This window comes from Acanthochromis polyacanthus, chromosome 21 (assembly GCF_021347895.1).
Source record: "Acanthochromis polyacanthus isolate Apoly-LR-REF ecotype Palm Island chromosome 21, KAUST_Apoly_ChrSc, whole genome shotgun sequence".
Lineage (NCBI taxonomy): Eukaryota > Metazoa > Chordata > Actinopteri > Pomacentridae > Acanthochromis > Acanthochromis polyacanthus.
This window is the reverse complement of record NC_067133.1, coordinates 16,553,018-16,565,030: the sequence shown is the minus strand read 5'-3', so window position 1 is coordinate 16,565,030 and position 12,013 is coordinate 16,553,018. Positions and strand designations below refer to the sequence as shown.

At 38.8% G+C, this 12,013-nt stretch overlaps 1 protein-coding gene across 2 annotated transcripts; it reads right to left on the bottom strand.

Annotated features, from left to right (window-relative positions):
* Positions 1 to 6,699: 6,699 nt before the first annotated feature.
* mrm2 (mitochondrial rRNA methyltransferase 2) lies at positions 6,700 to 10,668 on the bottom strand. Of its 2 annotated transcripts, none has more exons than XM_051941210.1 (2): positions 10,246 to 10,668; positions 6,700 to 7,772 (listed from the first exon to the last, which is right to left on the bottom strand). In XM_051941210.1, the coding sequence occupies exons 1-2, from the start codon at positions 10,622 to 10,624 to the stop codon at positions 7,342 to 7,344; spliced, it is 810 nt and encodes a 269-aa protein (XP_051797170.1). In that variant the 5' UTR covers positions 10,625 to 10,668; the 3' UTR covers positions 6,700 to 7,341. The 2 variants fall into 2 exon arrangements, with proteins under 2 accessions (XP_051797170.1, XP_022060327.2); XM_022204635.2 differs by having other exon boundaries at positions 10,336 to 10,668.
* Positions 10,669 to 12,013: the final 1,345 nt, after the last annotated feature.

Below are 12,013 nucleotides of genomic sequence, written 5' to 3'. Positions count from 1 at the left end.
AAACATACTAAATTTATATAATTACAGCTTAGCAGACTTACATAAGCTGCAGCACAAGGGTAATTTTCCGTATCAAATTAGGAGATATCGACTTGCTGAAGGAGAGAATGTGCGTTTATAAATAATAAAATGTGGTTTATTTATCTCATAGTTCTGTTTTTTTTATTGTATGTCTTTCATCTGCATGCAAATCAGCCGTTTTAGTATTTCCTAAGTTTTAACAACAGATAAATTTGACTTCCTCTGTCTGGTATATGAAGAGTTGCATAAAGTAAGATGTCATACAATCAGCCACCCCACCATCTGCCCAGTCTTCAATCCCAGTAGCATTTTCTCATTTGTCTATCCACCAGCAAGCAGATTGGCCCCGGGATCCCCAGAAGATAGCTCCCTCCACCTGTCCCATGACAAGTTAATTAAATGGAAAACAAAATTAAAACCGAGATTCGAATACTTAAAGTGGGGAAATACTGCTCTGCATGTACAGTTTCCTCTCCTGAAACAATGGTGATTCACCAAAAGCCTTGCATAAGCTTTCTTTGCTTTTGTTGTTGACTGTGAATAGACACAAAAAATAATTTGTTTCGTACACGGTAAGGTGGGAAAAATGCCCCCCGAAGCACACGGAGGAACAACAGATGCAGAATGAAGATGAAAGGCTTGCAGACATGTCAAACCGAGGAAAGTTTATTTGTACAGATGAAAATCACAAACTATGCCTCAAAGAAACGGCATTGGGGAGTGACTGTGGCCTTTAGGGATTTTAAGACACTGAGGATGTAAATTTTTGTTGCATGACAATCCTTCTAACTCTCTATTTACGATCATGTCTGTATTATTCACCATAAGAGTAAAGAAAAAATACTTTATAGTCCAGTCATTGAATAAACCCCTTGAAAGTCAGATCTATGTATCAAAATTACATATGTACAAGTTTTTATTCCATTAAAATAACACCCTCCTGCCTAAAAATGAGCTCACAATGGAAAATTGTAATATTGTTATATCTTAAAAGAAGATTGTTGATGTTAATAATGATGAAATAGATTGGGATTGGCTGCTTAGTTTTGTGACATATGAAACCCTTATCGTCTGAATCTGTGTTTTTGACAACAAGACACTGCAGTTTCAAGGTGGAAACACTCAGATATGTCATTGACTTCTTATTTCATGCATATAAAAACACCGTATGCATTTGGTAACACTTGATTCTTCACCTGAGGCAGTCTTTAAAAACATCATATCACTAGATTTTTTTTTAATAAAAGAAAATACTCTTACCTATGTAAACCGCCCAAGCCCCAACACTTCATACAAACAGATCTGTTTGAGAGAAGATTTAAAGAAGAGAAACGTGGAATGTCATCAGTGCTGCTTGGAATCTCAATGTGAGCCTGCATTTTCCCGCTGAATAAAGAGATAGAAAGGCTACGGGAGCAGCGCTCAGATCAGTGAGCAGCACCACGGGGTTTCAGGTTAAGATTCCTTCAAAGGTCAACCATAACTAACCCGCGTATGAAAGGGATCATCTGATGTCGTGTTATTTCAAGTTTGAAAAGAGAAGCTTGTGGTCCTTTTATATGTCAGACATCTTGTGCACATTTGCGTGAAAAAGTTGAAGCATCATGCTGACTTAAGATGAGCTGGATTATCAGTCTGACATATGGGTTTTCTTTTGTTATTGGTGTAAATTAAGCACATTTTGATTTTTTTTTAAAAAAACAGTAATTTATGATGTAACAGATACTGTTTGGATTCTAGGCATGCAGGTTTGCACAGCTTGTCCTCTTTCATCTGAGTAAAATGCAACTGTGAGAGAATAAAGACAGAATCCGGCGTTTTTACCTTCTTGACCCTGAGTCGATAATCGCCTTAGATCTTTTCACTGGCTCCTCCATCATTTGTCCCTGAACCAAAGGCCGGTTTATTCTGCGATGACGACTGTTACAAACTTAGACCTTCACAGCAAAGCATACATTACTGATGACTCGGCACAGTCCTTGTTCAGATGAGCCTCTCGCTTAAAGCCAACTTTTTAAAGTCTACAGTCGACCGTGAACCGTCACCGCCTTCCTTTTTGATTGTCCTACTGTGAAAGCTTGTAAATGATGTAAAGCGATAAGATGTGGAGAGTGACTTCACAGGGGAAAAGAGTGGGGAAATCAAGTTTATACATACTCATTAGCGGATTCATGGCAAACTCGTGGTATTACGATCTAACCGTTTCAGATGCTTGAAGTGTTTGCGAAGACCGATAAGTGGTCGTCGGTCTTCAAAGGATAGCTGATGGTAATAATGAAGCATTATTATTCATGAGCTCCAGCTGGTTTAAAGCTAGACTTGTGTCTAAGGGCTTCGTTTTTTTGTTGTTGTTTTTTTACTTTAAAAGCTGCCACTTTTGGGCATAATGCCTCATCAACTTAGACCCTTCAGAGTTTAAGTGTGGCAGTTATCAATGAGGAGAAAAAGCAGTGTGAGGACGAGTGTGCGAAAGCAAATAAGACATAGATACTTTCACCCAGCCTCCTCTATCTCATTTTGTACCACACATTAGTTTAACCCTTAGCCACACCAGTGATTGGACCCTACACTCTTCCGTATGTGTCAAAAATGACCCACATAAGAATCAATCTGGGGGTTTTTTTTGTTTGTTTTTTTTTTACTTTTTTTGTGATTTTGGTAAAGAATAATCATTTGTGTTATTGTTTGTATGATATTTGTGTTCACATAAGAATGTTTTCATGTTTGAAATATGTTTATTTTTCACTTTATAACAGATTTTGAACACTTTTATAACTGAAAAAGAAGAATACTACACAGAACAGCAATAGAAGAATGTCAACATCCGTTTCCTTGACATTTTTCCACTCTTTTCCTCCAGCTGTTGCTGCTCTCATCCCTCCAAGTTTGTGCACTGCATCACTTCTTGTATGATATTATCAGTGACAAAGAGCTTGGGGTAGTAAAACAAATATTACAGTTTCTTAAAAAGTATAAAAGGTAACTTAAAATTTTAAATGGACCTCACCAGGTCATTTCTGACCCACTTATGCATCAAAGGGCTAAAAAAAAAAAAAAAAAAAGGTTGAAGAACATTTTTTCTGCAGCCATTTCTGTTTCTGCCCAGTAAATATCACTGGAAATGACGATGCAAAATGTTGCACCTGAAAGCAACCTATATTTTTATTTTTTTAAAGCCCCACATCATAACCAACTTCCACATTTTTTGCAAAACCATTCCTGCATTTATTTTGTTTCAAAGATGCAACTGAGGCAATGTGGCTGCAATATCATGTCAGAATACTTCAACCCTCACATTTTCCTAGAAACCCAGTTGTTTACCAGGAAATGTCCATTATGTTAAATGGGCTTGCCAAAACACTGACATAATAAACTGAAAGTGGTACCAATAAAAAGACTTCCAGTCGTCATACAGTTTTTTTTCCTTCTGTGAAGATGGTATGAAATTATCATCATAATAGTAGTCATTACATTGTGTCAGTGAATGCCTGCTTGGCTCAGACTGCTAACATTCAGGGACAGGCTGAGGAAATGATGAATGTTGTCAGACGAGCAATTCATTTTGGCAACTCAGGTCAGCCAAGGGAATGAATGGCACGATGGTTAGAGATGATATTACCATTTCTTTAATTTCCTGTCAATTTGAGACTTCCAATGCGTTAATATGAGAGACAGTGTTTGTTTTTATTCGCGAGACGGAGAGAAAAATTCAAAAAGGAAACGCTCCTTCTTTTACAAAATGTACCAAGTTTGATTACATCTGATCAACATCATTTGCTGGTTTGCATCTGAACAGTGACATTTTCGAAAACAACTCCAAAAGTCCAGCAGACGTGCAGCTTTTTTAGAAAAACATGCACGAGGTGGAACAAATCAATTCAGGTTTCAGAGCAGTCAAGGACTTTCCTAATTTGATGTCTTCTGCAGGCCTCTGACACCACTGCAAATAACATCAGAGCAGGCAGCTCATGTCAACACAATTTTAGCCATAATAACCTGGAAGAGAGAAAAGAAAAATGTTCCTCCAAGACTGTGTTAATGCACAGAAATGATCGAGTATCACCTGATCAGGGTCATCATACAAAGGCATACACTGCCCGTCCAAAAAAGAAGGCGCATACTCGAATATTTTTCGTTGGACTGCTTTTAGTTCTGAGAACGGCACACAATCACCGTGGCATCATTTACTGTCTTAGTAGGTTTTAATAATGTGTTGGACGGTTCTTAAACTGATTTTCGTGGTTTCAGAAATCTCCTTAGTTGTTTTCTTTGCTTGATGCAGGTCAGTAATTTGACCCTTCTGAAACTGATTAGCATCCTTTCCATGACCACAGGATATGTCTTCCAACATGGTTGTTTAAGAAATGAGAAGCTCCTCTCTGCATCAGATAGGGTTAAATAGGTTGTTGCAGCTGAAACATATTCATCACTGCAGGAATTATCCAAAGGAAGACTCTATTTGAATCCAAGTGGCGACTTTTTTTTGGACAGTCAGTGTATTTGCATCTGTTAAGTTCGATTTCTGATTCAAATCCATACAAACTTATTCAGGTGAGATTACATCAGACCTGAATTCTAAATCTGTGCCCCTCTGACTGTTTTTTTCTCTCTTAATTTACTAATATTTACATCTGAACCTGCAGCTGGCCGGAGGAAAATGAATTAACCTGTGAATGAATCATCATTCATCCCGAGTCCCGGTGCTCAGCTCCAATGGAATTTACATAAATCCCACAGTAATTTTGGAATAATTTAAATCTAAATAGCGAAGGGCTGAATAATCAACAAGTAATGAGAAGTAAAATTAGTCATCTGTTCACATCTTTCACCATCAGCTTCATCAACAGGCATGGCTGCTCCCTTTCATTCCAAAACAATCATCTTTAGAGGTCAGTCCCCTTTCAGTGCAGTTAATTTCACCAAGAGGCATGAATGTTTCAGTTCGTACTGTATTACTCATCACTCCTGAGACAGAGAGGCCAAATAGCAGCCTTATTAATTGATTCATGTCAGCCGTCTCCTCCTTTTTCTGCATAAATGCAAATTTCGGCTTGATTAGCCTTTTAATTTTCATTTGGTGCAATGATCAGACATTAAAAATCAATTTAGCAATGATCTGATTTCAATAACAATGACGATTTATCAGTTAATTAAAAGCGTGCATTTTCAAACTGAATTAAAAACCTCCAGTCACAGTGTAAGAAACGTGCATTCAGCTGGAAAAGGAAAAATTAAAAAAGGAAATATTTGTGCTGCACATGGAACCCTGAAATTTGTCAGCTTTTGAAATCCATAAAGTTTTTAAAATTATATAGCACCATGAAGTTAAGCTACCCTGGATGTTATCTAGTAAGCTATGACCTTATTGGTCAATTATTAGCTATTAAACTAGTTTTACAGAATGTTCTTTGCATCCAAAACAATATTGGAGTATCTCGGGAGTTCTCCACCTTCTAAGAACTGCATGTGATTTACATTGGCAACACTACTGATCAGATTAAAGCCTCTTATTTAGAAGCTGTTTTCCCAGAACAATGATGCCTTCTCACCTTAAAATGGCTTAGACACAACTCTACACTGTTGCTTCCTCCTGAATATGCAGATCTAGGACATCCTTGCCTCTATTTCATCCACTCCCTGCTGCAGTTCAGGCACCCCAGCTCACTGACAAATGGAAAACTACTCTGCATTTCACAACAGCAACTTGTAACATTGAAGCAAGTCAGCCATGAATTTTCAAACCAGAAACTGATTCTGAAGAACAAGAATGATCCAGAAAGCCCCATCCTGCAAGCTGACGGGATTGGTTCTCAGGTTTGTGATGTATGAAACCCAGGAAGTGGGAATCAGTGTTTTTGAGACGGTCATTGGTCCTCTGCAATTACAGGGTGCCATTGCTTTCTTGGCATATAAAAACACCACATTACCATGGTAATAAGGTCCCAAAGTGCTTTGTCATTCCAATTAAGAATAAAAAAAATCCTATAAAAAAAGGCTATAGGTTCAGAAACCACCCACAACTGAACCACAGCTGTAAAGGAAAATGATTTTCTGATGATTGAAAGATGAATTTTACGCTCTGACTTGATGTTTCATACTGGAAGTTGTACTTAACATCCGCCTCTCGATCTTTTAATCACATAACCAGATACTTGCCCCCATAGTTGTTGATCTTCTCCACTGATTATTTAACCGCGAACATTCTCATTAGGGCTGCAGAAGTGCCCGAGCTGTGTGTGCTCGGAAAAAGAATGGAACACTTTCCTTCAGTAACAGGGGCGACTTGATTCAACCCTTCCCACTTAGAAACCCCGTGCATGGTTGCATTTTGTTTGTTATTCAGTTATTTGTACATGGCAGAGCCCTATTGGCCTGAGGGTAACGATGCCAACCTTTAACAGCAGCATCCCTGGTGCATGTCCAGCTGGAGACCGTTGCTGCAAGTCATCCCCCTTCTCCTGCTGTCATTGTAATGGAAGGATGAAATGTCCACACCGAAAAAGTTGGTTCTGCAAAAAAATCATGTAGCAAGAGGGAAAATCCTGATACGCATGTCGCTAAAATGTTTGCACAATGCTCTGGGGTGGATGGAGTCATTGAACTACACGTCAAAGAAGACCAGTATGCACATAGTAGATCATGTCTGCACTGAAAATGAGATGTCTGTGACACTACATCTATGCTTATGAAATGACTTTTTATTCTTAATCGGCAGGGGTGCAACATCAAAAATCACAGGTTCAGACACAATAAATAGAATTTCCTTCAGTTAAAAAATATTTGCCCAGGAAACGGACCTGTTTCTACTGTCAGACAGCAGAGCCCAACAACACTAGCGTGCGTGCCAAGCCTCAGTATCATCCCACTTCCCATTAGTCATACTGTATGTGACTCTTATGTATTAGTTTTTTTCCCTTCGTAAGCTCTCAATGAGAGAATGATTACATATTTCTACATGGCTGGCAGTGCAAATTATTAGCATAAGCACCAGTGGTAAATGACTTTTTGGAACAAAGCAAATACCAGAGGGAGTGTGTAGAACAAACACTTGGGGCAAACAATAACTTCAGAGAAAACACAGCATCGGGCTCTTGAGGAATATCACACTGATGCTCACATAGGTCTACATATTACTGATTCACTGCTGCTGCTGCTGCTGTGTTAAGTTTGCAGGGATAAAAATCAGCATTACAGTGTTTAATGTGTGTGTGCCTGGAGCAGTGGGGTTCACCGATGCCTCAACAGTGCCACCTTTTGATCAAAGGTCTCCAGTGAAGCTCTTCATCAGAAAGCCAGCACACATTAGAGAAATTAAAGGCATCACTTCATTGGCTTTCTGTACATCGTAGCGAGGAAATATCTCTCAGCTGAGTCCTTCCTGCTGGCTTGTGGCTTTAAAGTCCGAACGCCGCCGAAAACGCCCGAGAGTTTCTCCTGGAGAGTCCGAGTCAGGATCCCGTCCCAGTATTTACACAGCAGAGAACCCTGAGGCTGTAAAACCTTCTCGGCCAAGTCTATCAAAGACAGACACATTGTGATGAGTTTCTCGTGGTCCATGTCTCGGAAACCGCTGGCGTTGGGAGCCATGTCGCTCAGGATGACGTGAGCCTGGCGGTTGGGGAGCAGCTCCAGCAGCTTGGCGTGCGTGGACGGGTCCGTGACATCCTGGCTGGAAAGGAAGTCGGCGCCGTCCAGCGGCGGGATGTTCAGCAGATCAATGCCAACAACAGTACCACGTGGTAACGCCGGATCTGGGATAATGAGGAAGATGACCACAGTGATTACAAGCCGTTTGAAGATGTTTCGGTTGCTTTTAGGCTTCACATGACCCACCAATGTGGCTACAATTAGTGGAGGAACGGTTGCAATCAAAGAAAATCTGTCTTTTGAAGCATGTCTGTCCCCTTCCTATACCCCAGAGTGCGTCACAGTCTGTTCACACATCCTACATATTTAATATGATTAATGATAAAGTGGGAGATGTTAATATTAAAGATATCTCCTGAAGGAAGGTGGTTTAAATATGTATGACTAAATTCAGGTGTCCAGTAGAGCAAACAGCCAAACTCTGAAGCTGCATATTGCATGAATTAATTACTGGATTCACTGATTGCCCTCTTAAACATACCTTCAGTGTTAAATTGAAGTTAATATTTAAATAGTATACAGGTGTTTGCCCACTTTTTAGCCAAAACTATTTTAGCCAGCCAAAATGTTTCAAGCTTTCTTTAGTGAATTTTCTCTTTCTAAGCAGTATCAGAGTGAAGTAGGACCGAACAACTAATCGATTCTAAATTAAAAATCGCAATTTCAAACAATGCAGTTACCAAATGCACAGTGTCTGACCCAGTGTTCAAACTGTTGTGTTAATGTTTTCACAGACCATCCTCTGACAGTCAAACATTTAATGGTGTCTCAAGTATTCTGCTCCACCACAGGTTTGAAAACCTTGACACAGTCAATATTCACTGATCAAAACGCAATATCTGTCACAAGAATCACAATTAGATATTTTATCTCGAAATCATTCAGCCCCTGGTATGCAGTGTCATCCTGTGTAGACTTTAAAGGTTCTTCAGCTTTGCAGTCCATCACGATCAACAGCACGTTTGCTTCTATTTTTGTCAAACTTACATATTTGCTGTGCGATAATGCAGAGTAGATTCTTCCCATCAATGAGCACTCGCAACTGCATCACGACGCAATGACAACCTCACTCTGACAAGCAGAAAAACTGACATGATGGACGTTCAGATTAATTAAAACTTTCGTATCATACTGTGGGGAAAAAAAATACACACTTTTTTTTTAATCTGACACAGCAGGCTTTCAAAATCCTGGCATTATAAAATAGTATTTGTAAGACTACAGTATAAAAAAAGCATGTGGCGTGAAGTGTAATATCTACTGTATACACAGACTTTACACGATATCTATTATAAGGCTTCCTGAGTTGTTCCCTGTGTTTTCTATGCTGAGTGATAATCAGAAGACTGAACAGCAAGCATGTTTCATAATTACAGAAACTCATAAAAATGAATTACCTGCTAAGACACATTAGTTATCATGTTTACTGTTACTATAAAAACTCTCTATTATTCATCCAATATTACAACGTGACAATAAAAAAATGTCAGTACATTTACTACTTGGTCATATAACTTGGTGTACCTTTTTAAACCGTTGTTGTTGTTGCTAATTTGCGGTTCTTAATCGCCCTTAACTGTATATAGAACCACAATACCACAACATTGTACTGCATGACTCAAGCAAGGATGGGCACAGACAAACAAAAGTCATGGCAATTTAAAAAAAAAATCATACATATTTCAACTGTAGAAATCAGTAGAAGTTGTCTATAATGTTAATATTGTCTATAACAATTGTGTAGATGCCATTGGCTCATTTATAAACAGTTACACAATTTTTCCTATTAATCAACCACTTAATTCTGCATCATTTACCCTTTTCCTCAAGGGATGAGCGCAAACGTGCAGAATTTCTTATGTTTTAAACTGTGTATTTTGAATCTGTTTTTATTCTGTTTCCTCTGTACGGTGACCTTGAGTGTCTTGAAAGGCGCCTGTAAATAAAATGTATTATTATTATTATTAGAATATTCTGGAATAAAACAAAAAAAGTCCCTCTCTGGTCACTGATAACTCCCAAAATTCATCTTCGTGTATCAAAATTACATATTTAGAAGGGTTTTTTTCTCACGACAATAATAATTTCCTCGTCTATATTCAATGCTTGTTTCCCCTAAAATGTGCCTATCTAAGAAATTCCTGTCTGTATTATCACCCACCTCTGCACACACGTTGCAGCTCGAGCACACCAGCTCCTATACTACCCAATTCTGAAGAATAATAATAATATGGAAAGCTCCATCCTACAAGCTGACAGGATTGCCTTCATCATTTTTATATCACTATATCCCCTGTGTACTCTGCCCTCATCTCTTCTTTCTGTATATTCTGTATGCTTAATATGCTGCTGGTTTCTTGAATTTCACTCTGGATCAAGACATTTGTTTACTTAAAATTCACTTTCTGCTTATCTGTTTCTTATTATTTAGTTTACCTTTTCTACTTATTTTATTTATGCATTTATGATTTTTTTTTAAACTATACCTTGGCATCCACTTAGACACTTTGACACAATTTCCTCCAGGATAAATACAGTTGCTCTGATCTAATCTTATTTTATCAATAAAGTACTTACCTACTACCTTTACACTTACACTGCTTCTGTCCACTGTTAAATAGTCTGTCTGCTTCTTCTGGTATTTGGTGCAGCCACCTGTTCTCTCACCTGTCCCGGCTGAGTTGACCCTCTGGACGGCCACCTGGCTCCAGGCTCCGGGTGCAGCTCCACAGTCCACCACACTGAATCCAGGCTGCAGCAGTCTGAACTTGTCATCCATCTCCAGCAGCTTGAAGGCGCTTCTGCACCTGAAGTTCTGTGCGTGAGAGGCTTTGACGTACGGGTCTCTGAGCTGCCGAAGCAACCAGCGCTGCTCTGCCGCAGTTTTACTCCTCTGTTTCTTCAACAAACACACGGAAGAGTGGAAACATCTCCTCTGGACACAGAGCAGCGACATTGTTTTCACTGCACAGCGTTATGTGTGCAGCAGCGCTCACTGCGCTTGCGTGGAAATGCAACTTCCCATTGGTCAAAGTAGAAGCTCTGCGTGTAACACTGATATGGATCCCCTTTACTGCAAAACACTGACACAAAATAGTTCCTACATAGGACTGTCATGTGTCTTACAGCTCAATATAAATAGGATCAGAACATTTTGAACAAGGTATCCGTTTTTCTACGTTTGTCACACCCCATCAAGAAAACAGCAATAAAATCCTTTTCTATTAAGGGCATTGGATTTACGTCTCTGATTTCTTCTAAATCACTTAAGAATTCAAGTTCTGTACTTTCTGCTGCTCCCTTAAAAACTCAGATTTCTTAAAATAATACTTGTCTTATTCTATTAATATAATAAAGAAAATGTTTTAATTTATGTATTTGAATAACTGGTAACTATAGCTTTATATCAGTTTTCGACCAGCAATATTTAGGTTCATATTATGTTTTCCTCAATGGAAGAAATTTGTTTTATGTTTTTAAATCCTATAATGTCTTTTTTTTGTTTATTTCCTGCATTTAAAAAAAATTTCCTGTCGTAACATGAATCTTGCTAGTAATTTGGAACAGTTATCATTCTTCTTCGTCGTCGTCTTATCATTATCATTATTATCATTAGTATTAGTAGTAGTTGTAGTAGCAACTGTATCATTCTTTCTCCCCAGGTATTTATCTTACACTCAAAGAAAAAAAAACAAGACTAACATCTTGAGAGTCTTGCATCTCTGTGTAGAATTGCCTGACTGCAACTCATTGTTCTCCTCTTGGGAGGGGAAATGCTCTGGAGAGTTTGCATTTCTTCAAACCAATCACACTCGTCTTTGGTGGGGATAGGAACAGGATGCATCTAAGGGGATTACTCTCAGTATTGATGGGGGAATTGTTTGATAGAGTATTTGCATGCAGGGAGGTGAGCACTGTCAGTATAATGGACAGCTTAGTGCTTTATTGCATAGTCTAAACCTTAAGCAAAACTTGAAACCTTCAGTATGTAGATTGCTGTCTGAAGGTTGTTGTGGAAATAAAAATCAATGCAGGACCTCTCAGTGTTGATTCAATCTGACTTTGCTGTCTGATGCATTTAGGACTACCATGGCCTGGATGACTGAGAATCTACAAAGACATATTATTGTTCTTATTATCCATCCATCCATCTATTATCTATATAACCCTTAATCCTCTGTAAGGTCATGGGGGAGCTGGAGTCTATCCCAGCTGATTTAGGATGAAGGCCGGGGACGCCCTGGATAGGTCACCATGTCTACCACAGGGCTACACAGAGACAAACACTCACATTCACACCTATGGAAAATGTAGAATCACCAATTAACCTGAGCATGTTTTTGGA

What these genes read in the sequence shown, in the direction of transcription:
- mrm2 (XM_051941210.1), bottom strand. Translation starts at nt 10,624, where the DNA reads ATGTCGCTGCTCTGTGTCCAGAGGAGATGTTTCCACTCTTCCGTGTGT. An exon ending in TGTAAGTGTAAAGGTAGTAG is followed by an intron (nt 7,773 to 10,245) that starts GTAAGTACTTTA and finishes TCATTATCCCAG; the next exon opens with ATCCGGCGTTACCACGTGGT.